Raw genomic sequence first — 26,533 nt, forward strand, 5'->3', positions numbered from 1 at the left:
TTTTTCCAAGTCGTCTTGGAAGTTCTAGTAAATATTTCTATTAGCAAGTCATCCATTCTTGTGCCTCCTTTTCTTTTTTTTTTTTTTTTAATTTATTTATTTATTAAGGATTTCTGCCTCCTCCCCGCCACCGCCTCCCATTTCCCTCCCCCTCCCCGGATCAAGTCCTTCTCCCTCATCAGCTCGAAGAGCAGTCAGGGTTCCCTGACCTGTGGGAAGTCCAAGGACCACCCACCTCCATCCAGGTCTAGTAAGGTGAGCATCCAAACTGCCTGGGCTCCCCGAAAACCAGTACGTGCAGTAGGATCAAAAACCCATTGCCATTGTTCTTGAGTTCTCAGTAGTCCTCATTGTCCGCTATGTTCAGCAAGTCCGGTTTTATCCCAGGCTTCTTCAGACCCTCGTCAGCTGGCCTTGGTGAATTCCCGATAGAACATCCCCATAGTCTCAGTGTGTGGGTGCACCCCTCGCGGTCCTGAGTTCCTTGCTCGTGCTCCCCCTCCTTCTGCTCCTGATTTGGACCTTGAGATTTCTGTCCGGTGCTCCAATGTGGGTCTCTGTCTCTGTCTCCTTTCATCGCTTGATGAAGGTTAATATTCAGGAGGATGCCTATATGTTTGTCTTTGGATTCACCTTCTTATTTAGCTTCTCTAGGATCGCGAATTATAAGCTCACTGTCCTTTATTTATGGCTAGAAACCAAATATGAGTGAGTACATCCCATGTTCCTCTTTTTGGGTCTGGCTTACCTCACTCAGGATAGTGTTTTCTATTTCCATCCATTTGTACGCAAAATTCAAGAAGTCCTTGTTATTTACTGCTGAGTAATACTCTAATATGTATATATTCCATACTTCATCTATTCTTCCATTGAAGGGCATCTATGTTGTTTCCAGGTTCTGGCTATTACAAACACTGCTGCTATGAACATAGTTGAGCATATACTTTTGTTGTATGATAGGGCTCCTTTTCTTTCTTAATGAAATAACACACTTTTCTTTTACATCCTAGTAGAGGATTTCTTGTTTTTAGTTGAGCTAGTTATCATTTAATATAAAAATATTCTACCTCTATAATACCTGCTTCTAAAAATTAAAGCTTCTGAGGACTGAATTATGATCATTTAATGTATTAGAAATATGTCTTGCTAGGTTATTTTTATGTTTAATTAGTTATAGCAAATGTTAATCATAGGACTATATATGTTTTTATAATGAACCCATTTACATGCATATGCCCACCCATTCTCTTACACTATGGTTAGCTAAATAGTTTTGAATTTCTTGCTTACTTGGACTAGCTTTTTTTCTCTGATTGATTTTTTCAGATTTTGTTATGAACTTTTGTGTTTGTTGGTTAATTTTTTTATTCATTAAAATTGAAATTTCCTGCATTCAGAATGTAATAAAGGTTTATGAATAATCACTTTTCTATTTAATTTCAGTGCCTCCATCAGAAAGCTTATTGATATTCAATTGTCCTTCCTCTTTCTTTCTATCTCCTGTTTAGAGTAAGGCTGAACACAAAGCCTCTGATATTGGGCAGGCCAGAGCATGTCCTGCTGATGGTCCTGAATTGAATGATGAACTTTTGTGCCCAATTTGCTTCATCTGTGAAATTTAGGAGCCGTGAACTGTCATGGATGCTGTAGGGTTTATAACTGCTCAACTCAAAACATCTACAACTGCCTCTACACACTGCACAAATTATGACACTCCTTTGTGACAGTAATCACTAGTGTTGGAATTCTTCAGTGTGCTCTTCAGTCGAAGGCACTTATATGCATTAAATGTATTTTATATGAAATATTTTAATTTTCCCTCAAAATATTAAATGATGCTATAAATTTTAAAATTTAGAAGATGCTTGGAACCTTTTCCATTGGTTCCAAGCTTTCTTCCTAAGGTTTTATTTGAAGTTACAAATGCCTATATATTGGACTATATAGTTAGCATTATAATGTACTTCAGATTTTATATTATAATGGATCATATGTCTTCTTCACAGCTTTCAAGGACTGAAACATTTCAAAACCCAATTTGTTTATGAGATTGTTGAAGTTAGTTAACTCAGGCTTTGTCCAGTATTACTCAAAAGCAATTTATAGAGTAAATCGATATGTAGCATATGGATGATCTAGATTGTAAATAACAATGCATATAAATAAGTTTCACACAGCAGTTTCATATATCGGCCTAATTAGGTAATGATAATGGAATTTGATTGATGGTTTGAAGAAGGTCAGCTATGTGTTAAATTAAGGGGAATGATCCATGGAAAAACGAAAGCTACAGAAAAGAGCAGAAATAGAAAACAGCAAGGTGGTTCTTGGATGAAGCAGAAGCTGAGGTAGCAGAAAAGGAGAGATAACCAAGGTCAATTGCAATTCAAACTGCAGTTTCAAATTGTTGAAAGACAAACTGACGTACTTCTTAGAAATTACAAGCTTTTTTTAAAAAAATATTTATTTATTATGTATACAATACTCTGTCTGTGTGTATGCCTGCTGGCCAGAAGAGGACACCAGACCTCATTACAGATGGTTGTGAGCCACCATGTGGTTGCTGGGAATTGAACTCAGGACCTTTGGAAGAACAGCCAATGCTCTTAACCTCTGAGCCATCTCTCCAGCCCCTAGAAATTACAAGCTTTTGCACGTCTTGCTCACAGCAATAACGTCAGCCAATGGCTATCTGAAAGGGTTTCTTCTGGTTGCGTCATTGAGACTGGCCACAGAGAAGGAAGATTGCAATTGTAGACAGAATGGCAGATTGCTGAATTGATTCGGGAGAAGAAGTGGTACAGATAGCAGCTCCATAGGTGGAACAAAATTGTTTGTTTCAGAAAATTTGAAATTAGGGAGAACTTCTGAGAGATAAAGGACATTATATCAGAGGAGACGTAAAGAATGACTATAAAGATTTTAATGTTTTATGAAATATAGCACTCAGAAAAATATTATATAGTTAAGATTTTTCTTTCAATGATGTTAGTAATCAGCCGTGGATATTTTTCAGCCATGATACTCTATCATTCCAGTCAGTCATGTTTATGGTCTGTTTTTTTTTCCATAATTATTTTGAAAAGACAAAAATTAAGATTAAATCAAGTTTCAAATTTATATACTTTTTTTGGTTTTTCGAGACCAAATATGTAGACTCAGACTTTATATGTTGTTTGAAAGGAAATACATATACAATGTATATAGTTAATGAATTAATAAACAGATTTTGCTCTTGCATTCATGGCATTCTTTCTAAGTTTATATAATGATATCACCAGACTGTGGCATATTTTAATTGATTACTGGTCAGTTTAGTACTTTGTTCAGAATAACCTTGTCTTGTATATGGTTCTAGGGCCTGAATCCAAGACATACTCAAATATTTTGCTAGAGTAATTTGGGCAACTAATTTTTATGATGTTTATATCATCTTATTTCAGTCTGTATTGATGAACAGATAGGCTTGTTTTGATGACTTAAATAAAATCTTGTATTTTTTTTTAATGCCCTGCCCGGACTTGTAGAAAGAAAATATTATGGCTTATAGATGTTTATGCTCTATGCTATTTTTAGGTATTTATTATTTTATTTTTACTTGTGAAAAATAATTAAGTTTTTGTCTGTTTTATTTTTTTAAGACTAAGACGTTTGGAGGAGGTGGAGGTGGTGCCAGAAGTAATCTCAATATGGGTACTGTCAGTCACCGAAGTAGGGAAGTTTTACCGAAGGAAAGGCCTTCCAAATCAGAGAGCAAGCATGAAGGTGTCTATAGAGAGCTGGTAAGCATGGCAGTCAGCCACAGGCAAATATACTGTGCTTTCAATATCCTCAATCTTTCATCAGATGTTATTTTCTTTGCATTTTTGTTGAGGGGCTATGTAAATTATGTTTCTTATAGTAGATGGGAAGTATATAATTTTTCCATTTTTTTATCATGAAAATTAATGAGGTCATTTTTGATTACCATTTTATTTCCCTAAGAACTTATTCTAATATAGCATAAACTTTTTATTTATTTTTTGTAATTTCTTTTTTGATTTTCAATGGAACTTTATTATAGTACAGATTCTTCCTTGACTATTAGTGTAGAAGCAGTAAGTTGGAATGTTGTTTGACTGTGGCAGTTTTTCCCTAGCTATTGTTGACTTTTGCTGACCTGTGTAGACATTCTCTGCTGGACCTGGGATCTAAGGACCTGAAAGAATGGAGTGGATCACAGTGTAATGCTGTAGATGATTTTGGTTCACTTTCAGTGTACTTTTATATACGAATGTAACAAAGAAAGCAATGATCCAAGAAAGCTTCTTAGTTCAGAAAAACATGATCAGAAAAAAAAAAAAACTTAAATAAGTGCCAGTAAGGACATACTAAATATTGGCCAAGTAGCCCTTTCCCAGAGCATTCTCGGAAAGACCAATGTAAACACATTTGCCTCTCCTGTACTACAGATTATCTGGGAAAGCACAAAAGCACAGGAGAAGGCCGTATCCTGATTTGGACAGCAGTCAGCATAACCTTTCACATGATTTGATTCTATAGCTATGTTCTGACATTCAACAAGAATAAACATGGCTTGTGAATTGAAGGTAAATGTTTAACCCAGGAGGCCCAAAATCACAAAATGCACCTGATGTAAAAGACCCTCTGCTTTTTCCCTGGAGGCTCTCACAGGTCCCAAGACATTGCTCACCATGCATCCTTCTTTGACCAGGTTCCAACAGCTATGAACAAAATTTTGAGTTAAAAGACATACTGTAATTAAAATGGATATCTAACTTTGTGTACAGTTTCTACTGTAGCTTTTTCTTCATTCTCTGCAGGTAGATGAGAAAGCTCTGAAGCACATAACAGAAATGGGCTTCAGTAAGGAAGCGTCGAGGCAAGCACTTATGGATAATGCCAACAACTTAGAAGCAGCATTGAATGTACTCCTAAACAGCAATAAACAGAAACCTGTTGTGGGTCCACCTCCTAGAGGTACAGTTCATGTGCCAGCAGATAAGTGATGGGCCAAGGCTGAGGTTTATGCCGTGAGGGCTGTAATGCTAGGTAACAGTGTGGTTCTTAGGAGCATGAAGCTGGGAGCCATAGACATAGTTGGGGACTGCTTCCCATGAGTGTCTTATCTCTGTATAAACTGTGTCTAATAGCAGAGTTGTGACAAGAGAGACTGTGATGTATACTATCTTCTTCTAGGAGTTATTTCTAGAGCTGTGCCATTTTTATAAAAACTTACCAGTCTCTGAACTCCCCAAATCAACAAACAGAACCTTTTACTTGGTTTCACTCTTTAGTTGTCACATCTTAAAGTGGTATCATTTGAGTAACAGATTGGGAAATGGCCATATACATATGAATAAATTACCATACATATGCAATTAATACAATGGTATTCTAAATATTATGTGAATTTGTGAGATACCTTTAAGATCGAGTAGTGTTTACAAAGCTTTGTTATGCACAGCTATAATTACGCTAAGCTTGAGTAACTCAACATTACTTTTTTTGTAGAAAGAAAATACATTTTAAGTTAAAATCTTTTTAAATTAAAATGACACATATTTATTTCAAATCTGAGACCCATGTTCATTTGGACAGATCATCTTAAAGATTAAAGGTGCCTCTTAATAGCTTTATTTAAAGCATTTTTGCTGGACAAGAAATAGAATTCACTAAAGATGATAAGAAGAAATGCATATACAATTGTATTTACTAGATTGATGGTTCTGTTTAGTGTGGTTTCTCCTTTTGCTTTTCACACATTATACATGTATGTATGTGCTTTTAAACCTTAAGGTAGAGGGAAAGGCAGGGGTCGCTCACGATCTGAAGATGAAGAAGACCTAGGAAACGCAAGGCCGTCAGCACCAAGCACATTATTTGATTTCTTGGAATCTAAAATGGGAACTTTGAATGTGGAAGGTAGGCTAATTTAAAATAGATTTTAAAATCTATCAATTTCTTTAAAAGACTTATCTCATTTGTCGTTGTACAAAATGATATCTATTCTGAATGGTTGTTTAGAATTTTTATAGCAAATTTTGTTTCACAAAAACACAGAAAGTTTTAGTTGTTACAATATGAAAAAAACACCAGTTTTCCTTTGCTCCTAACTGTGTATTGAGGAATACCAGCAAACCGCTGCACCCACAGCCCTAAGAGACCAGAGCCAGGTGTGTAAATAGGTGGTGGTGGAAAACTCGCTGCAGCACAGCTTATGTCACCTGCATCATTGTGCAGTTGGACTGTTTCTTTTCTCTCCATCTGTACATATTTTATGAGAGTGTTCCTGAGAGTGTGCTTTCTGTACTGTTTCTTCACATGGTGTACTGTAATGAGTACTATAAATACTGGAAGAAGTAAGTATATTAGCTATGTTTATATTAGCTATATATTTACAAGTATAGGATATGCTAAATGTTTTCAAATATTATTTTAAAAAGATTAAAATCAACTTTTCTTTCAGGTTTGTTAATTCTGCCAAATAAATTTAAAAGCAAAGTGATTTTAATATAAAATTTAAGTAAGTGTATTTTATGAAAACCAGGGTTTATTACTAGATTTTATATTTTATACATATATATTTTATAGATTATATATATATTTTATAGAAAACATACTGTAGTGTTTGAACAGTCCCTGTTTGACATGGAAAATTTGTAAGGGTAACAGAGGAGAGAAGAGAGCAGTGTTTGCTCATGTAAGACTGATAACTTAGTTTTCCATCGCTGTGTTACAAAGACTACAGAGTCTGTAGCTAAGGTTTTGGGGGTATGGAGTTGTGAGCTAACCCAGTGTCAAGCTTCTCTTACAGGCTTGCTTGCTGTGAGCTGTACCATCGTTCTTTGTAGGTGGAGGACTGATGTGTTTTTTTTCTTGCTCCTTATTCCTGGGGCTGCTGGCAACTTCTGCAAGCAGCTTTCACATTGTGTGAGGACAATCTTAGGCAACATGACATGGTTTTGCTTCTACATAGTCAGCAGAGGAATGACTCTGTCCTGACTGACTTCTTAGTGTCCTTTCAGTACCCACGAGGACCTCTCTTGATGCCTCTTATCCCTGACTCCTGTATTCGCATCTTATGGTGACTCATAAATCATGGGTTTGGTTTTCTGTTTCTTTTTGTTGAATTGAATATATAACTCATCTGTGATTTGGCATATGGAAATGAAATATTATTGTAGTTTATGAGTATGCCAGATCATATCTGATTATCATATTAAGATTTCTTCTGCTAAGTCCTCTTATTTTTTTGCTCATTTTAAAGTTTATATTAAGTTAATAATAATATTCACTAAGTAACGATTAAATCCTCTTTAATAAGTATTTCTAAGCTCCTTTGTTTTGTCTCATAAATGACAGTATGTTTGCAGGCATATTTATAATCTGTAATAATGTTTAGTCCTTTATTTGAAAGCTTTATTGCTAAAATAAGGCCGACTGGTTGTTTTGAATGGTTGGGCAATGCTTTAATCAGGCTGATGAGAAAGTACTGCTGATTTACTGTGTTGTTATTGTTAATATTGGCTGAGCAGACAGAGTCCATCAACTGCAGCTTTCTGTCCCACACTCTAATGATACTGACACCATACAGAAGAGATCCATTATTCCACACTTTAGTGTAAACAGATGCACAATAAATGAATACATTTGTAGACAGAAGTTATGATGGATACAGTGAAGACAGCAAGATTGATGGGAGAGCTTGATTTGCAGTGGCCATCAAGTGTATTTTTTTTCTTAACATACTGTTCTATTAATCTTTCTCTTGTTAATTTACTTTCTTGTTAAGTGACAGTATTCTTAAGTGACCTGGGGTGTATAGGAAAGTCGAGACAATTGACTGAACTGGTTTTCAGGTATTTTACAGCTTCATTGTTTCCTTTTAATTGGAATTAATGCCTGGAATATATTACTCGGAATTCTTTCAAAAATCTTACATTTTAAATTAGATATTTGCAGGTAATAGGAAATGTTGAACATTTTTCTTAGTGGCATCTAAAACGCTTTTCAGAATAGTCTTCCTAAGACTTAATGGATAGCTGTCTTGTGAAGAGTGTTATGATCCTATGGTTTGTTTTAAGTTCATCTTGACATCATTGTTTGGGTCTTGAAGAAGCTGACACTATGAGGATTAGTTGTGATTCACTGGTATACAGGTTTGGAGCTTCAGAAACCCTTTGTGAGTAGGAGGAATAGCAAGTTAGCACTTGCTCAGTATGTGTGAGGCCCTGAGTTCAGTTTCTAATAACACACACACACACACACACGCACGCACACACACACACACACACGCACGCACACACACACAATACATGTAACACAGACACACACGTAACATACACCACAAATGTAACATATACCACACTCATATACATACATCATTGAATAATGGAGCTTTTCTTAGTATTTGTGTTTTGTTTCAGTTCAGTTCAAGCTGTCTTTGGATATTGTTTAATTTAGGATTTCCAAAAGTCAGTATTTAGCTTAGCAAGTATCTTGGTTTGGTTTCTAGTGCTGTGATGAACACCTTGACCACAAGTAACTTGGAGAAAAAGGATTTATTTAATCTTAGAGTTCACTGTCTATTATGAAGGGAAATCAGGCCAAGAACTCAATATAGGAACCTGGAGGCAGGAGGTGAAGCAAAGCTACAAAGAACTGCTGCTCCTGGCTTGCTCCCTCACTCCGCTTTCCTTTATAAGGACCTCACGCGCGGTGAGCTGGGCTCTCCCATTGCAATCAGTAATCAAGAAAACGTCTTACAGACTTGCCTACAGGCCAGTGTGATGGAGACATTTCCTTATTGAGATTCCTTCTTTCCAGATATGTATAGGCTTGTGTCAAGCTGACAAAACCCAGCCCACTTAGCAAATTTTGTCTTGGATGGTTTTCTTATGTCATATTGGTTATGCTATTCTAAAGCAAATTGTGAAACCCCAAACACTATAAAATATGAATCTTTTTGAGTTATGACAGTGCTGTAATGCTGAAGATTTTATATCTGACTTCATATGGCAGACAACAGTCAAAATGTAGGCATGCTAAACGCACTGGGATATTTATTTGTATTTATAGCCCATCCCAAGTCATATTATCATGATAAAATGTGAACTACAAATATTCCCAAGTATTTTGTTTGAGGATTATTGAACATGTCAGATTTTGTAGTGTTTCAGATTTATTGAGCGAACATCCTCCTTTAAATGTAAGACGTGTGTGTATCAAATTTAATACAGGTTTTTAATACATTTACTTTCAGATCATACGCAATTCCTCTCGAAGAGCCAAGTGTACTATCATTTCTTGAATTTTACGTTTAAATATTCCATCCGAAGTAACTGACCGTTTCTTAGGAAATGTCTTCCAGCATTAGCTTTAAAAGCCTTTTTTCAGAACAGGCAGCTGAACTCAGGGCTTCATGCTTACTTGGCAAGTGCTTGAAAGCTGAGCTCCATCTCCAGCCTTTGATGGACCTGGAAGTGTCAGCCACATAAATGCTGTCCTCCTTAGGGTGTTTCTCAGGGTCTTTTATCACACAATAGAACATCTAGTTTCTTGTGATTTCCAGCCTGCACATTTTAGAAATATTAATTATTTTATATGCATTGCCTGTGTGGATATTTCCTTAAACTAGTAATTTAGCTAGCACTAAGCTACACACATCTCCAGAATTTACTAGCAATCAAGCCCCTAAAGGACTTAGATTTTTAAGTCTATAAAATACCTTGAAAAGAAATTGTATAGGTCTGCAAGTTCCCTCTATGGTTTCATTAGCATACTATTAGCTGTTCTCTTAATTCAAAATGGTCCAAATATACATTCTTCTGACTTCTGAAAATTTTCTGTATGGATGTTACATATCAAATAGTTGAATATTAGTTACCTGAAGAAGATTGCCCCTGCTGAACACCTGCACAGGGGTGGCACCACCCACAGTGAGTTGGCCTTCCCATAGCAATCATTAATCAAGAAAACTTCTCACTAAATTTACATCATTTTATTTTGTGGTATAATATCTAATTATTTTTTTATATTTTATTAAATATGGATTTATTTTCTCAGAATGCTAAAAACACAGGCTTTTCTTTCATTTTTACTCTTCTAAGATTTTCTTCTCTATAAAAAATGATGGATGCTATATACTGAGAACTGCTGTGTCCTTGGAACCGTGCTAAAGGCTTGCCAACACTAAATGATGTTATGATTTCCATGCGACAGATAAGTATGCTGGAAGAGAGAAAATGTCTCACTTCGAAGAGTTAAAGAACTGGGGTTTTGATATTTTTTTTGCTGATACATAACTTCTCTGACTTGGCATTCTGAGCAGCTGTTTACTTGGGGAGGAAGAGCAGTCGAGTTCAACTTTGGCACATGATGAGTTTGTAAGATCAACGATGAGGTCAAGCAAGCAGTTGCGTTTAGAGATCAAGTCAAGGTGGAAAAGCAGCAAAGGCGGTTGAGTGAGAGTGCTGGCTCTCAGAAGTCCCAGGGCGGTCAGGGGAGGCCCAATTCTTTGATTTTGCTGATAATATGGTTTAAATCCTCCTTCCGTGTCTGATTTCAGGCTGTCGGCCATGGAAACTAGCTCATACACTTTCGTGACTATTTAATAATCAGCTTTTGTGAGATGTTTGAGCTGAATCCCGCATACCGCTGATTACACTGCCCAAAAGTGGCGAAGTGGCGGGTCCAGAACACAAGCCATGGAATCCCATAGGTGGAGTGCTGCATAGACAGTGGAAACAATATTTTCCAGAACAGCGTATTCAGTCTAACATGGAAGTTTTATAATACGTGGATTAGTTTTCTGCTTTCTCTGACCAAGCAGCTTACGGGAGGAAGAGTTGTGTTGTCTCAGTCTGCAGGTGTACACTGCCGGGGAAGCATGTCTGCAAGAGCAGCAGTGTTGGACAGTTTGCTCATATCTGGGCTGCACAGAAGGGGGAGAGCCTGGGGATGCTCGTGCCCTGCTGACTTTCCGTTTTCCTTTTCATGTAATGCAGACCACAACTGTTAGGATGGAGCTGCTCACAGGTATGGTGGGCCTCCCTCAGTTAAGCCTCTAGAGACAGCCTCAGTGGTCCTTCTAGAGTTGTACCTCACAAATTCCCTAGGTTTTTCTTAATCCAACAATTTAGCAACCAAAATTAGCCATCACATACAGGTTTAGATTGGGTGATTTTTTTCTTGATGACTCTGAAATATTTTTTTATGATTTGTTTTATTATTTTTATTTTATGTGTATGTGCATATGTGTTTGCGTGAGTGTTGTGTGTGTACCTGCAAGGACCGGAGGAATTCATTGGATCCCGTAGAACATAGTTACAGGTGGCTGTGGGCTAAGTCATCTAGAAGAGTACCAGGTACTCTTTACTGCCCAACCTTCTCTTAACCTCCCCCATACAATATTTTTAAAAGATTTTATTGTTCATAAAGTATTTATAAAATGTACATGATGATTTAATAACTACTTGTACTTGCATCTTTGGTAGGAACAGTAGTTTCTGACCTTACAGTTTATAATCTAAGTCAGAATCAGAAAATAGATTTACAGAAGATGTATGTTTAATAGAGGAAACAATAACTATTAAACATATTTTTAGAGTAGGATCTTAAGGTCATCCTAAAATGTACTTAATACTTTAAGGATTTGTACAAAATATCATAACTTTGTACAGCTGAAAAAAGTTGAGATTTTTGAGATGTCAAAGATGTGTGTGTGTGTAGTGTGTAATGTATATATGCCTGCTACAGAGTACTGTGCGTCTGCTGGAATATACACTATATACTCCTCAGTTTACACCATCTTCTGTAATCAGTATCTTAAATGATTTGTGTGTACTGTGCAAAAGTTGTTGAAGCTATTCTACTTGGTTCAGCTTACACATTAGTAACCTGATGAACTGGTCCTGGACTGAAATGGCAATGTTATAAGACCATATGTGAATATTGTTTTTGAATTTCATTTTTCTCAATCTACATTGATGTTCTTGTCGCTAAGATAGCTTTGTATTTTACTGGCATGTTTTGTTGTTATATTGAAAAAAAATTGGTTTTTGTCTTGCTTTAGTTTAGTTTGCAGATTTCAAGAATATGTATCTTAAGGAGAATATTAAATATAAAATTATTGTGCTCTTGACCCTGGAAAATATACCCAGCTCAGAAGGATAACTATATGTTACTCTTTGGGTTCACTTTCTTACTTAGTTTCTCTAGAATCATGAATTATAGGCTCAATGTCCTTTATTAATGGCTAGAATCCACTTATGAGTGAGTACATACCATATTCATCCTTTTGGGTCTGGGTTACCTCACTCAGGATAGTGTTTTCTATTTCCATCAATTTGCATGCAAAATTCAAGATGTAATTGTTTTTTACTGCTGAGTACAACTCTAAAGTGTGTATGTGCCACACCTTCTTTATCCATTCTTCTATTGAGGGGCACCCGGGTTGTTTCCAGGTTCTGGCTATTACAAATAGTGCTACTGTGAACATAGATGAGCAAATGCTTTTGTAGTATAATTGGGCATCTCTTGGGTGTATTCCCAATAGTGGAATTGCTGGGTCCTGAGGTAGATTGACTCCCAGTTTCCTGAGAAACCGCCACACTGATTTCCAAAGTGATGGCACAAGTTTGCATTCCCACCAACAATGGATGAGTGTTCCCCTTACTCTCCACATCCTCTTCAGCATAGGCTATCATTGGTGTTTTTTATTTTAGCTATTTTGACAGGTGTAAGATGGTATTTCAGAGTTGTTTTGATTTGCATTTACCCGATCGCTAAGGAGCTTGAGCATGACCTTAAGTGTCTTTTGGCCATTTGAACTTCTTCTGTTGAGAATTCTCTGTTCAGTTCAGTACCCCATTTTTTAATTGTGTTAAAGACAAAAAGGGATCCTACTGATTGGGAGAAGATCTTCACTAACCCCACATCAGACAAAAGTCTGATCTCCAAAATATATAAAGAACTCAAAAAACTAGACATTAATACTCAGCTCAGAAGAACAGATGATGTAATTCATTTTAGAAGGTACTAGAGAGTGGTTTGGTTTATTAATTCCAAATATTAACTTGGGGCTTACTGTGTGCTGGACACTGTTAGATTAGAGGTGTAGCAAACAAAAGAGAAGTAGAGATTTTAGAGGAATCTGCCTTAATCTCCAGAGTTAGGAAGATGTTGCTTTTAGAGTGAATTCGGAGCTTAGACCTGAAGAAAAGCCGGAGGGAAGAGGCCTGGAGTGTGTGCAGACACTGTGCAGGCCAGGGTGTGTGAGTGAGCATCCTGAATGGAAACTGCTTAGGACAGGCTCTTTGCTCCAGAACACAATGTCATGTGTCAGAGTGGCTGTTGGTAACTCAGGGGGAGGCAGCAGAACTGGGGCTATCAGTAGCAATCAAAGGTTCCTCATTATTTCAGTATTTAGGTGTGTTATTGTGATATACTCATATTGATGTGATGTGTAGAGAGAAACGAAGGGGGAAGAATCAGCTCAGGTCCCCAAAAGATGTGTTCTCACTTAACACAGATTTATTCAGTTAGTACTTTTTTAATATCTTCGGCAAACAAAAAGAAAATAAAACAAACAAATAAAAAACCAACTTTTGCAATAATCCAGAGTTTTATGAGAAATTTCTAAAAATAACTTGTGGTTATTAATGATTTAAAGTGAGTAGCTAGATTGCAAGGGGAGGAACCTGGTAGCGTGAATATATGAGCTGTGTGACAATAGGCCCTTGTCCTTGATCAGCCTTTTCAGCTTCCTTAGCTGTAAAATGGAGGGCTATTATATCTTTAGCCTAAAGTAAATTTATTTGGTTTTTATATACATAGGGAAGTTCCGTGGACCAAATTATTTATTTATTTACATCTACAAGCAACACCAGCATCGTGTGCATCTTGAGCCTGGCTTAACTGGTGGAATTGCTGTCTATTACACTGTTTTTCAGAATGGTCATGATTTATTAATTCATAGTAACAATGATCTGCTTTATAACTCCCTAATAATGGAGTTTTACTTTTTAAGAAAGTTTGGTACATTAAAATTTTAATAAGTATGTTCATCTTAAGCTTAGTGTTTTGTTTAATGTGTATCATACCTTTGATAGAATTTAATGAGCCTAGGAAAATAATGTATATTTTTAATAATTAATGAAGGCCTAAAAGAAATGCTAATTTATGTGTAATCACTTTTTCTGGATTTGGTATCTTTACTTGACATTAATGAGTATCAATTTGAGGATATTGGAACACAGTACTTTTCTGTTTGGAAGCAGTAAAGGTGATGATATTTTTAGTTGGATATCATGAAATTGCTGTGTGCTTTCTCTCCTTGGAATTTTCTGTTTTGTTTATGCTGCATTCTTTATTCCTTAGGGCTCAACTAAAACATAGGACACAACTTCTGTTAGTCTTATCATAATAATTTATTTCCTTTGAGATCTTTACTTTCAAGTCACACCATTTTCTGCATCCATGTTTGTTGCTGCCCTCTTCCCATTGTAAGTGACTGTCACAGGAGGGTTGTGGCTCTTTCCTACTGTTTTATCTGTAGTGACTAGAGCAGTGCTGATACCATCTATGGTCAGTATTCACTAATTGCCATGACTATCTGAAAGAATTAAAGAAGTAAGCACCATTATGCTAGTTTTTTACATCAGACAACTGCTCAGGGATAAGACTGGGATTAATTCCAATGATCGCTATAATTCCAAATGACTATATATATTTCCAAGTTGAGTCTTCTCAATTCTGTGCTAAGGGTTACTTCTTAGATGAAGAAACTGAAGTGCAGGCTGGAGAGATGGCTCAGCAGTTAAGAGCATTGCCTGCTCTTCCAAAGGTCCTGAGTTCAATTCCCAGCACATGGTGGCTCACAACCATCTGTAATGAGGTCTGGTGCCCTCTTCTGGCCTTCAGGCATACATACAGACAGAATATTGTATACATAATAAATAAATATTAAAAGAAAAAGAAACTGAAGTGCTTGTGAGTTTGTCCAAGATATGACTAGTAAGCAGGAGATGCATGTAAGAGAGGGACTTTAGAAACGTTGTGTTTTACTATGCTCTTCTTTTCCATACTCATCTGTACCGAGTCTAAATCTACTTAGTGTGCTTTAATGTTCTCCTCTCCTTGAGAAGGCAGAACAGAAGATGGGATTTTCTCCTTTACCCTTAGCCTAGCAGAAGTGAAAGCATTAAACAAGTAATTTAAACTTGGGGCATTGTTTCATTTCCAATGTTTTCAGTAATTCTTTGACAAATATTTATTGAGTATCTCCAGTGTAGGGTTGGAAAACACTGGAGAAAACAGTTCTGAATAAGACCCAGACAGACTCCACCTTCAAAGACACCAAGTATATATATTCCTAAACATATAAAACAATCTGCTCAGTCCATTTATGTATGTGTATGTATGTATGTATGAATGAACATCTAAAGAGGCCATGAATTTGAGTGGTGGTGGGGGTACACAGGAGTGATTGGAAGGAAGAAAGGGAAAATTTATGTAATTATATTTTAACTTCAAAAAAATAAAGAGTAAATTATTGAGGGTTATTTAAAGCTTTTATAATGAAACAAATACGTCAGAGTAAAGGAATAGAAATACATGGAGCACTAGCTGAATGAGGCAGCTATGCTCACTGACTTGGAAAGATGCCACAAAGTACAGCTAATCTCAAAGTAGACTCAGCCCCTTAGTGAAGAACAGAAGCATTTTGTTGTTGTTTATGGAAATGTGCACAGAGATTCTGTGCATTATATTAAAAAGTAACCTCTGAGATTTTAGCAGTGGCTGTGTGTGGAGTTAGGATTACATCATCATTTCTGTAGTGATAGGATTGTAAGAGTTTTTAGTTTCCAAATATTTAAGAGTATATTCTAGTTCTAGTTCTATTTGCCTACAAACTTTACAACAGCAGTTGAATAATACTCCATTGTATGAATATACTACATTTCGTTATCTACTCTTCTGCTGACATTCGTCTACACTGATTCTAATTTATGACTATTATGAATAGATCAGCAATGAACATATTTGAGCAAGTGTTACTGGGGTTGGATGAGGTATCCTTTGGGTGTATGTCCAAGAGTGGCATAGCTGGATCTTGAGATAGATTGATTCCCATCTTCCTGAGAAATAGCCAAATTGATTTCTATAATAGGGTATAAAAGTATGCACCCCAGCCAGCAAAGGATGAATGTTTCCCTTTTTCCACATCCTAGCCAGCCATTTATGTTATGATCTTAGCCTTTTTGACAGGTGTAAGATGAAATCTCAGAGTAGCTTTGATTTGCATTTACATGATGACTTAAGTGTAGAACATTTAAATGTTTCTCAGTCATCTGAGTTTCCTCTTTGGAGAATTTTCTGGCTAGATCTCTATCCCATTTTAAAAATTAGGTTGTTTTCTTGATACCTATTTTTTTGAGTTCTCTATATATTTTAGGTAGTAGTTCTCTATTGGATGTATAGTTGTGTTGGAACATGGTCCATGAATGTAGTCGTGTGAAGCAAATTGTGAGTGCTTATAACAAACTTCAATAACACAAGATAATTAGCATCATCAACTTCAGCTTTTGCTCTTTGGTATTACTCTTTTATAACTCTTTTCAAAGCTCATGAATTTATTCTTTCTTACACATAAAAGTATATTGGCATTTTTATTATTGAAGTTGTTGAAGATTTAGTGTCTGGTGCTGTTTGGTATGTCACAGTTTAGATTTCTGATTCTTTGTAAGAGTGGCAGAAAACACCTGGATTCTGACTACAAAACTGAAGCCATGTCTCCCTGCTGTTGTTCTATTTCTGCTGCTTCTTCTTTTTAAACAAGATATTGTTTATTTAAAATTCCCTTGCTCTACGTTGGATAATTGAGTATGTGCATCTTATTTATTCAATAACTAGTTCAGTTTCCAGTTTACTTGCTTTCTACTTAACTTTGTTACTTAACTGCCTACAATAGAATTGATTCTGTTTAAAGATATTAAAATACTTATGAACCTCCTTTACTTGCATGTTATTTTGTTTTGAAGTAAAATAGTTTTAATGTGTGTGTACATGCACTGAAGTAGGTATATATATGCACATATACACAGTGTAGTCTTTTAAAAGGACATTTTTTTCAACGGGTTTAATTCTCATGAAATATTCCTATTTTTTTAGGTGAGTTCTTTTATAAATTTACCTTTATGTCATTATGATAATGAAAATGTAGTGTGTGTTCTTTGTTAGTAAAATTTCTTTTTTATATTATCATTTATATCCAATACTTAGAGATAATATTTTGACAGTTAAATGTAATGACATTTCCTCTTCACTGTTTTGCAGTTTTCTAAGCTTGTTTATTTCTTAAAGATGATAAACTACCTTGGAATTTCTTGTGCATATTTTTTGAATTGTGTGTTTGATATAAGAACACTGGTGTGTGGGCATGATGGAGTAAATAAATTGAATTGTTAAGTGCTTGTACAAACAGATGGGAAAGTATAGAAAGTTTTTTAAAAGACAGGACCTAGAGCTAAGAGGGATTTTGGTATTTTTAATCATGCAGCTTTTTTTTTTTTTTAAACTAAAGATATACCTTTTAACACCAGTTGCATACTAGAAAGTTTTGCTCTTTTTGTTATTTCTTTCAGAATGGAGATCTAATCATCTCATGGCCATAAAATCTAGTTGTACCTTCTTTCTATGTATTTATCTAGCCTCTATCTTTAACCCAAGCACTAAGTTACTCTCATGATAACCTGCTTTTTTCTAATGATTTTTGACCATCATAGATATCAGTGACGCTGACTAAAATAGTTTAAGAAGGAAAAAAATTCTAAACATACCAAATTTAAAATCTTATTCCCCAAATATATTTTCATATCTTGCTGATGGCAAATCAACTGTCTTCATATTTGATTTATTTTAGCAACAAAATTTTTCTTGGTTTACACTGCAAGAAGCCTTGCCCTGTGCTGTTAGTTCAGCATCCGTGTGTTTCTGCATTCTGATAATGTGTGAAGACTGCTTGTGTAGCACACCCAGATTACTAATCTGGTCACTCTGCTTTGTTCTCTGACATGCTTGTCATGTGTGTCACAAGTAGTCCCTCTTCCCAAAATTTTTATTTCTAGAAAACACATAATGTTAGCAAAAAGTCTCCAAAACAGTTTAAGGGCTGGAGAGATGACTCAGCAGTTGAGTACATGCTGCTTTTCCAAAGCACCTGAATTCAGTTCGCAGCACTCATAGCATGTGGCTCATAGCTGCTTGCAGTTCCAGTTCCAAGGATCTGGCCTATGCGGGCACACCCCACCACACTACACACACACACACACATACATACATACATACATACACACACACACACACACACACATACACCCCTTTTTAAATTAAGTATAATTGTTAAAATGAGACATTTGAATATGTTTATAAGGTTGGAATTCTTGGGGAAAGTTTTTCTTAAATATAGTTGGCAAGTATTTGAAGTCTTGGGTATTTCTTTTTGTCATAATTAATAGGTTGGCCTGTATGTAGAAGCTTACCTAGAAAATAATTCATTTTACTTTAAATGTCAAGTCCAATGGATTTGCTTTGATGAGTTTTCTTATATTTGCTTTTTTGTCTTGCCATTTTGAATCTTGATTTATGGTCTGTGACGTAGAATTTTTAAACGTGTTCTTTATTCTTGTTGACCTAAGCAATTTTCTTCCAGTGAGTGTTGGAAACATAGAGACATACTAAATTGGCATTTAATATCTGGAGAGCAATGAGGGTAGTTTTTTTGTAGTGCTAGAAATAGGTCAACCAAATGTCATTAGTGCCCATCTTTGGGAATGTGTTGACCCTAGGAAATATACAAGGGCTTGAATCTTGACAGTGATTTATGTCAAAACAAACAAAAGAAAAAACCAAATAAGTTCATCAAAGATAAATCACTTTATTTGGTAATATTCTAGCCATTTTTTGTGAAACAACAGAAGAAAGTATATGTATCTTTATTTAACATAAGATAAATGTGCAGCTGCTAACCTGCTTTTATCTTGATCTGCATCATCACTTTAGTTTTCTAATGTGCTAACCAGGAAGACCTCATGACCGATAAATAGAACTCAGAAGAAGCCATGAGTTAAGGTAACAAGGTTTGAAGATAGGAGATGTTCAAATACTAACCTTCTACCAATATAATTTAGGAATTTTCAAATAAGCAACAATCTACTCTGTCTTCATCCTAATAATCATGTGCTTCTGCCTTTTAGAACCAAAGTCACAACCACAGCACCTTCATCAAGGACAGCACAGAGTGTCAAATACTGAACAAAATGGGATAAAAGATAGCAATCAATCAAAACATCTTCCTCGAAACGATACCAGGCAGCCGAGAAATGAGAAACCTCCTCGTTTTCAAAGAGACACCCCCAATTCGAAGTCAGCCTTAGAAAGCAGTGTGTTATCTAGAAACAGAGGCTCTGAAAGACCGGGTGGTTCTTCTGGTCCTGAAGTGTGGACAGAAGAGAGGATCAAGTGCGATAGACCATATTATAGATATGACAGAACTAAAGACACTTCATATCCGCTAAGTTCTCAGCACAATGATGGCGCTTTTAGAAAAAGAGATAACTCTATGCAAAACAGATCAGGAAGAGGTCCATTATATACAGAGGCAAAAGAAAACCCACTTCCTCAAGAATTCATAGACTATAATAATCAAAAACGTGGGAAAAGAGAAAACCAAACAGGTAATCCTGATCATTTTTATGACAGGAAATCACGGACAATGAATAATGAAGCTTTTAGTGGTCTAAAAATTGAAAAACATTTTAGTGTAAATACTGATTACCAAAATCCTGTTCGAAGTAATAGTTTTGTTGCTGTTCCAAATGGAGAGACAGAAATGCCACTGAAAGGAAGACGCGTAGGACCAATTAAGCCAACAGGACCTGTTACAACTGTGTCCTATGATGATAAAGTATTTTATAATAGTGGGCCTAAAAGAAGATCTGGGCCAATTAAGCCTGAGAAGGTGATAGAATCATCTATTCCTGTGGAGTATGCGAAGATGTGGAAACCTGGAGATGAGTGTTTTGCACTTTATTGGGAAGACAACAAGGTATGACTATTTCAGATACAGTGCTCTATAACATACTATGTAATGTTCTGATGGTACTCTGTAGAAATTGTCATCTGTATGTCTTATTCTGTAATCATACCTGTTTGGGGCCTTTAAAGAGATTTACAGATGTGTAATTCATAAAAGAAAAAATATTTAACATTTATGTGGGTACTTGAAATTTGCTTATCTTACATATGAGAGCCATATCAAAATGATTAAACAGTTCAGCTCTGTTTCACTTATCATTTGCTAAATGATAGATGTTTAGTTTCTTGCAGATTTTACTGATGGGGGAGGATCATTTCAGTGGTACAAAGTTATTGCAAATTTTTATTTAAAAATATATACTGTAAAAAAGAGGAAATCATATAAGCTAGTTTTTTTTAAAACCTTGCAACAAATAAATGAATAGTTATTAGTTGGCTATAAGGGGAAGGAAGAATTGGGCAGAAAAGAAGACAGGGGAAAAAGTCAAGTGGTAAGAATCTGGTGAGAGAGCCGGGCAATGGTGGCGCACACCTTTAATCCCAGCACTCGGGAGGCAGAGGCAGGTGGATCTCTGTGAGTTCGAGACCAGCCTGGTCTACAGAGCTAGTGCCAGGACAGGCTCCAAAGCCACAGAGAAACCCTGTCTCGAAAAAAAAAAAAAAAAAAAAAAAGAATCTGGTGAGAGCTGGGAGACAGGCGAGCATAGAAAGGGAAGAGAACCCAGAATGTTACTTGTTTTTTAACTTTGTTGGTTCATTGAAAATTTTGTCATGTTTGATTATATTTGCTACCCATCCCAACTCCTTTCAGATCCACTTCTCGTTCCCTACCCATCCAACTTTGTGTTTTGTTTTCAAAATTTATTATTTAAATTTTATTATACTCATCAAGTCCAATTTGTGCTGCCCATGTAGTCGCAGACGTGGGGACACTGACTGTAGCATGGTCTACTTCCCAGGGTACAGTTTAAGAGAAAACGGACTCCACCTCTCTCAGCAGCTCTCAGCTGCCAGCATTCCTCTGCGAGGAGGGGACTTGAGCACTCCTCCCCTTTCCCTTCTGTGACATAGTCTGACTTCAGCTTGCTCGGGCCTTGTGCTTGCTGTCACAAGCACTGTGAGTGGGACATGTCCCTGCTAGGCCCAGAAAACATTTTTTTCCATGTAGTCATCCACTGCTTCGGCTCTAACACTATTTCTGCCCTCTCTCCCATTGTGGTCCTCGAGCCATGGGGGAAGGGGCTGTGATATAGATGTCCCGTTTAGAACTAAACATTCCATTATCATTCTCTGCACCGTGACTGGTTGTGGGTGTCTTTGTTAGTTACCCTCTGCTGCAAATAGAAGCTTCTCTGATGTGAGTTGATACATGGGTGTAACAACCAGTCTATCAGATGGTTTCATACCATGGCCATTAAGCTGAATGACAGGAGTAGTAGGTTCTAACACAGGAACTATGACCTCTCCAGCCACAGGTTCTTGGTCCAGATTGTGGTACCAGCTATGGGCTTCAACTTGTGAGGTGGGCCTTAAGTCCAATTAGAAAGTGGCTGCTTATGCTCATTATGTTCATGCCCCTGTTGTACCATTGGGCATGTCCTGTCAAAGCAGTCATTATTACTGTTGGCAGGATTCATGACTGAATAAGACTGATGCTTCCTTTTCTCCTCTGCTAGTGCGCCTAGTACCTTTCAGAACTCTGAAAGCTAGCCAGTAGGAATGAAGCTCTCAGGTTAGCACTAGCTTGCTCTCTATCTCCATGTACTGTGCCTTCAGTATGTACTCTTCAGCTGGAGCATATCATGTGGCAATACCTTGTATTGTGTAGAGTCTACAGGAACTCTGGTTAACAACTTCAAAAGAGGTAACCCACTCTTGGTATATATAGGGCTTTTTGTTTGTTAGCTTGTAAATGCCTTCTCAGGGCATTGTCACCCTGTTATAGGCTAGCTCTATTTAATCTCAATCTCTCTGTCTCCCCCTTTCTCCCTCTCCCCCTCCCCCCTGTGCGTCTGTGTGTGTGTTTTGTGTGTTTTGAAGCTTCCACAGAATAGTAGCAGGTTTAAATATGACTGTTTCTAAAGGTCTCTATTATTTATCCCTCGTTCCCTCCTCTACCCTGTCCTCCCATTCCCACCCAATTTAACTTTTCCTGTTCAGTTATTTTTCTATCTGTCTTTCCTTCTAACCCTCCCTCCCCTTACTAATTTCCTACCCTCTTTGGCATTCCAATTGAAGCATGCATACCTGCAGATATAAAGCTCATATTCATAAATGAGAGAAACACTTGTCTTTTTCAGTCTGGGCTACCTTCATTTCCCTATATATTTCATAATTTTGTTTTTCTGAACAGCTAAGCAATATTCCATTGTGTAAATATAACACATTTTCCTTATCCATTCATCAGTTGGTAGACATCTAGGCTGCCTCTTCCTGGCTGTTGTCAATAGAGCATCAGTGAAAATGGATGAGCAGGTATCACTAGAATAGGGTATAGAGTCATCTTTGTGTATTTTCAAAAGTGATGTAGCTGGATCGTGTGGAAGATCTATTTTCAGTTTTTTAGGACCTGCTACAGATTTCCACAGTGACTGTACCAGGTTGTTTCTTGGCCATTTTCATTTCATTTTTTGAGAACTCTGTTTAGTTCCATCTCCATTTTACAATGGAATTTTAATCTTTAAACGACTGTGCCAATAGCTCATGCTTGGAGTGGGATAGTATGCCTAACTTATTTTTTTTTCTGGGATTTGGTGTGGTCTAAGCTCACATAAGTTTTATACAAGCTGTCACAACTGCTGTGAGTTCATACACTGCCCTGCTGGGTCCAGAAGATAATCTTTGCCTGTTATCATCCACTATCGTACTTTTTCTACTCCTTGAGCTTGGGAAGCCAGTTACAGTATTTGTGTTTCCTTTAGGGCTAAGCATTCTGCAGTCTAGAACTCTCTGAACCTTGGCCAGTGGTGGGTCACTGTGTCAATTACCATCTACTACAAAAAGATTTTTGGATTGATCTATGAAGTATAACAATTAAGAAATTGTTTTGATACTGTGTCCATTTAGCAGCATGTTATTGCTTTTGGTTGAATACCATTTTCATATTATTAATCCTACAATCCATGAGCACGAGAGTTTTTTCCTTCTTCTGGTATCTTCTTTAATTTCTGTTTTCAATAACTTAGGTTTTCAATATGTAAGTCTTTTACTTTGTTGGCTAGATTTATTATAATATTTTCTATTTGAGAAAAATTTACTCATTTTATGTGTATGAGTCTGCATATATGTATGTGCACCATTTGTGTGCCTGGCGCCCATGGAGGTTAGTCAGAAGAGGGGTATCATATTCCACTGGAACTAGAGTTACAGATGGTTGTGAATATGTTCCTGGCTGGTGCTAGTGGAGGTCAAAAGAAGGGGTCAGATCCCCTAAATTGGAGTTATAAATGCTTGTGAGCTACTGTATGTGTGCTGGGAACCAAGCCAAGTTCTTCATCAAGAACAACAAATGCTCTTAGTCACTGAGTCATCTTCCAGGCTTAGGATATTTCATTTCATATTCTGAGGCCATGATGAATGGTATTTGTTTCTAGATTTCCTTCTCTGTGTGTTTGTCATTTGCATATAGGAAAGCTACTGAGTTTTATTTACCTGTTTTATAGTCTGCCACTTTGCTGAACATAGTTATCAGCCTCAAGTAATGACAGCAACACTCATCAGCTAACTCTTGGCAAGTCTAAAACCATCTCTTTCAGGAGCAAGGATATCTCCTTGGTACTCTTGTTCATTGCCAAAGGCATAGAAGCCTTGGATATGAATGATCAGCCACAGATAAATGGAGTAATAGAGAACAGATCTGCTTGTTTGCTCATAATTGAAATTGGCAGACGAGTTAATTCACCAAGTTTTGAGTATTAAACAAACAATAACTCAGCAGTTGATAAACACCAGGTTGGGAATATGAAGTTAGTTTTGACTGTGTGTACTGATATCCAGATGCCTCCCAGAACTTGATACACTTTTTAATAAAATTTTAATCTTAATTATATTTGTTGTCTCTTAAAAAATCAGTGTGCTGGTAGGATCAAATACAACATTTCTTTTCAATGAAACATTCTAGTTATTTGTCATTGTACTAGCCTATACTTAATAGATACTTTATCTATATAAAGACTGTATTAATTAAGAACATAGAAAAAACCCAATGTGTTGAATTCATTTGTTACCCATATTATATACATTTATAATAATGGTCCAAACTATCTTGATATTCAAAACATTTTTTAATACTTTTAAGTAACAGAAATCGGCACTGCTCGTCCTGTGAAGAGATGGTACTAGTTCTCTCCTGAAGCCATCCTGCTTAAGAGGCATATTTTAAATGTTTTGTCAAGAAGAGACAACTTCCAGATTTTTTTAATTAGAAACAAAGATAGAAATTTAAGAAAAGAAATGGACTATAACTACCATCAGGAAACTGTGCCTTAATTTATTATAATAATGTTTTAGAGATGGTCAACTTGTATATTCTAATGTTAATGTTTACACAGTTCCACATAATACCTTGTTTTATTTCCATTGAACTTAGAATTTGAGGCAGCTTTCTGACTCTCTTTACACTATAAAACTAACTCAATTATTTTCTCCCTCCAAACTTGAATATTATAGCATAACCTCCAAATTGTTTTCCTTGCCTGTAATCTTAGATCTCTCAAGTTTGTCATTGATATTGGTCTTAGACCACATGAATGTGCTACTTAAAATCTCTTGCCTGTACATGAACTCTCTTACCTATACGAACTGTTCATAGACCCTTCATTATCTAAACTTTACTACTTACTGATCCTAATTTTTTATTTGTTGAGCAGTCATGTCATATCATAATTAGTTTAAAACTTCTATTATTAGTTGCCTGTGTTCATCTTCATGGCCCCATAACTTCCCCTTGAATATCTTTTTTTTTTTTTTTAGCTAAACATTCTTCATCTTTAAATGAATTCCATCTTCTCAGGAAGCTCATCCTGAATTCTCAGCTCTTTTAAGTCACACGTCATTACATCTATAGTTCACTACTTTCCACGTTATAGATAAGTTTTTCCTTGTTTTTAACATGGATCACCTTTATTAATCTGTAGGGTACTTTAAAAAAAAGAAATTAAACATATAGCTTTATTTGGCTGTGGGGTTCTTAAGTAAGGCTTCTTAGAAGTCTCCTCTGTGTCAAGGCTGTATTTTAGAGAGTTGAAGATAAAAATCAGAGAAATGGAATACTGCACTCTTTTGTTACTGCACGGAATCACAAGAGCTAAAGATTAAGCTGTAAGTTCCTAAGAAGGCATTGCCTTCTTACTTGTTTTCCTGGGCTACAGTATGATTGTTGAACTTTTTGTGAACTGACATAATTTGAGAAGCTTAAAATTGAAACATACACTCAAAACAACTCGGAGCACAATAGTGAGTGTAAGAACAATAGAGGAAGGAAGAGAGGAATATTTGCCAAAGCCCTGAGATAAGGCCGTCCCAGCATGTTGCTCTAAGCCAGATGTGAAAAGGAAACCTCAGGGATTAATCTAATCCTTATATGAGATGCACTAGTTATTAATAAAATATATCAATTAAGAATCAACTTGGAGTTACCTAACCTTTAGAAGGATGTGGAGAATATGATTTTTTTTTTTACCTTTTCTCATTTTATTGAGATATTAAAGTACATTAAGATATACTGGCAGAGTAGACATTGCCTCTATAGAGAACACTGACGTCCTATGTGAAACTTGTTTTTGCCTCCTCAGTTTTACCGAGCAGAAGTTGAAGCCCTGCATTCTTCCGGCATGACCGCAGTTGTTAAGTTCACCGACTATGGCAACTATGAAGAGGTGCTGCTAAGCAATATCAAGCCCATTCAAACAGAGGCGTGGGTATGTGATCCAAATTCTGTACAAAGGTTACTCTGAAGAAAATAAATAGTTCTAAGAGATTAGGTGTAGTCATACAAAAATTGCAAGTGAGAAATGCTGAGTTCCTTTCAAAGTGGCTATTCCAGCTATAGAGGTCACTTTATCTGAACTGAGAATGAATTCACTACAATCCCTTACATGTATAATGTGCTGTTAAATCATGCGCTGGAAATAGCTACCCTTGCTTGGGTTTGCCAAATATTTTTATGTGTAAAATTGCGTTTTATGAATATTTTCTTTTTCAGATTACATTAAATTCAGTTAAGTTATATTCAAAATTTGTCAAATTTCAATCTCAATGGGAAACATCATTTTGTTTATTGTTTGAGGTACCTATACAATCAGGAAAAGCACTTTAAATTATGTATGGTTTTGTACATTGTTTACCACATGCATGTCTTTACACATGTGTATGTGCAGAGTAACTGAATATCAAGTTAGTAATTACTTGATTAGTTTTGTTGCCAGTTGTTTGA

At 36.3% G+C, this 26,533-nt stretch overlaps 1 protein-coding gene across 3 annotated transcripts in view; it reads left to right on the forward strand.

The window, feature by feature from the left end:
• The window catches only part of Tdrd3 (tudor domain containing 3), a 145,597-nt gene that overhangs the window by 87,139 nt on the left and 31,925 nt on the right, over positions 1–26,533 (forward strand). For all 3 annotated transcript variants that reach the window (XM_005366058.3, XM_026788750.1, XM_026788751.1), the window contains 5 exons: positions 3,642–3,782; positions 4,824–4,980; positions 5,800–5,925; positions 19,260–20,110; positions 25,893–26,018. In XM_005366058.3, the coding sequence (XP_005366115.1) occupies positions 3,642–3,782; positions 4,824–4,980; positions 5,800–5,925; positions 19,260–20,110; positions 25,893–26,018 (1,401 nt within the window). The remainder of the gene's footprint in view (positions 1–3,641; positions 3,783–4,823; positions 4,981–5,799; positions 5,926–19,259; positions 20,111–25,892; positions 26,019–26,533) is intronic.

The sequence above is a fragment of the Microtus ochrogaster genome, unplaced genomic scaffold (genome assembly GCF_000317375.1).
Source record: "Microtus ochrogaster isolate Prairie Vole_2 unplaced genomic scaffold, MicOch1.0 UNK6, whole genome shotgun sequence".
Classification (NCBI taxonomy): Eukaryota; Metazoa; Chordata; class Mammalia; order Rodentia; family Cricetidae; genus Microtus; species Microtus ochrogaster.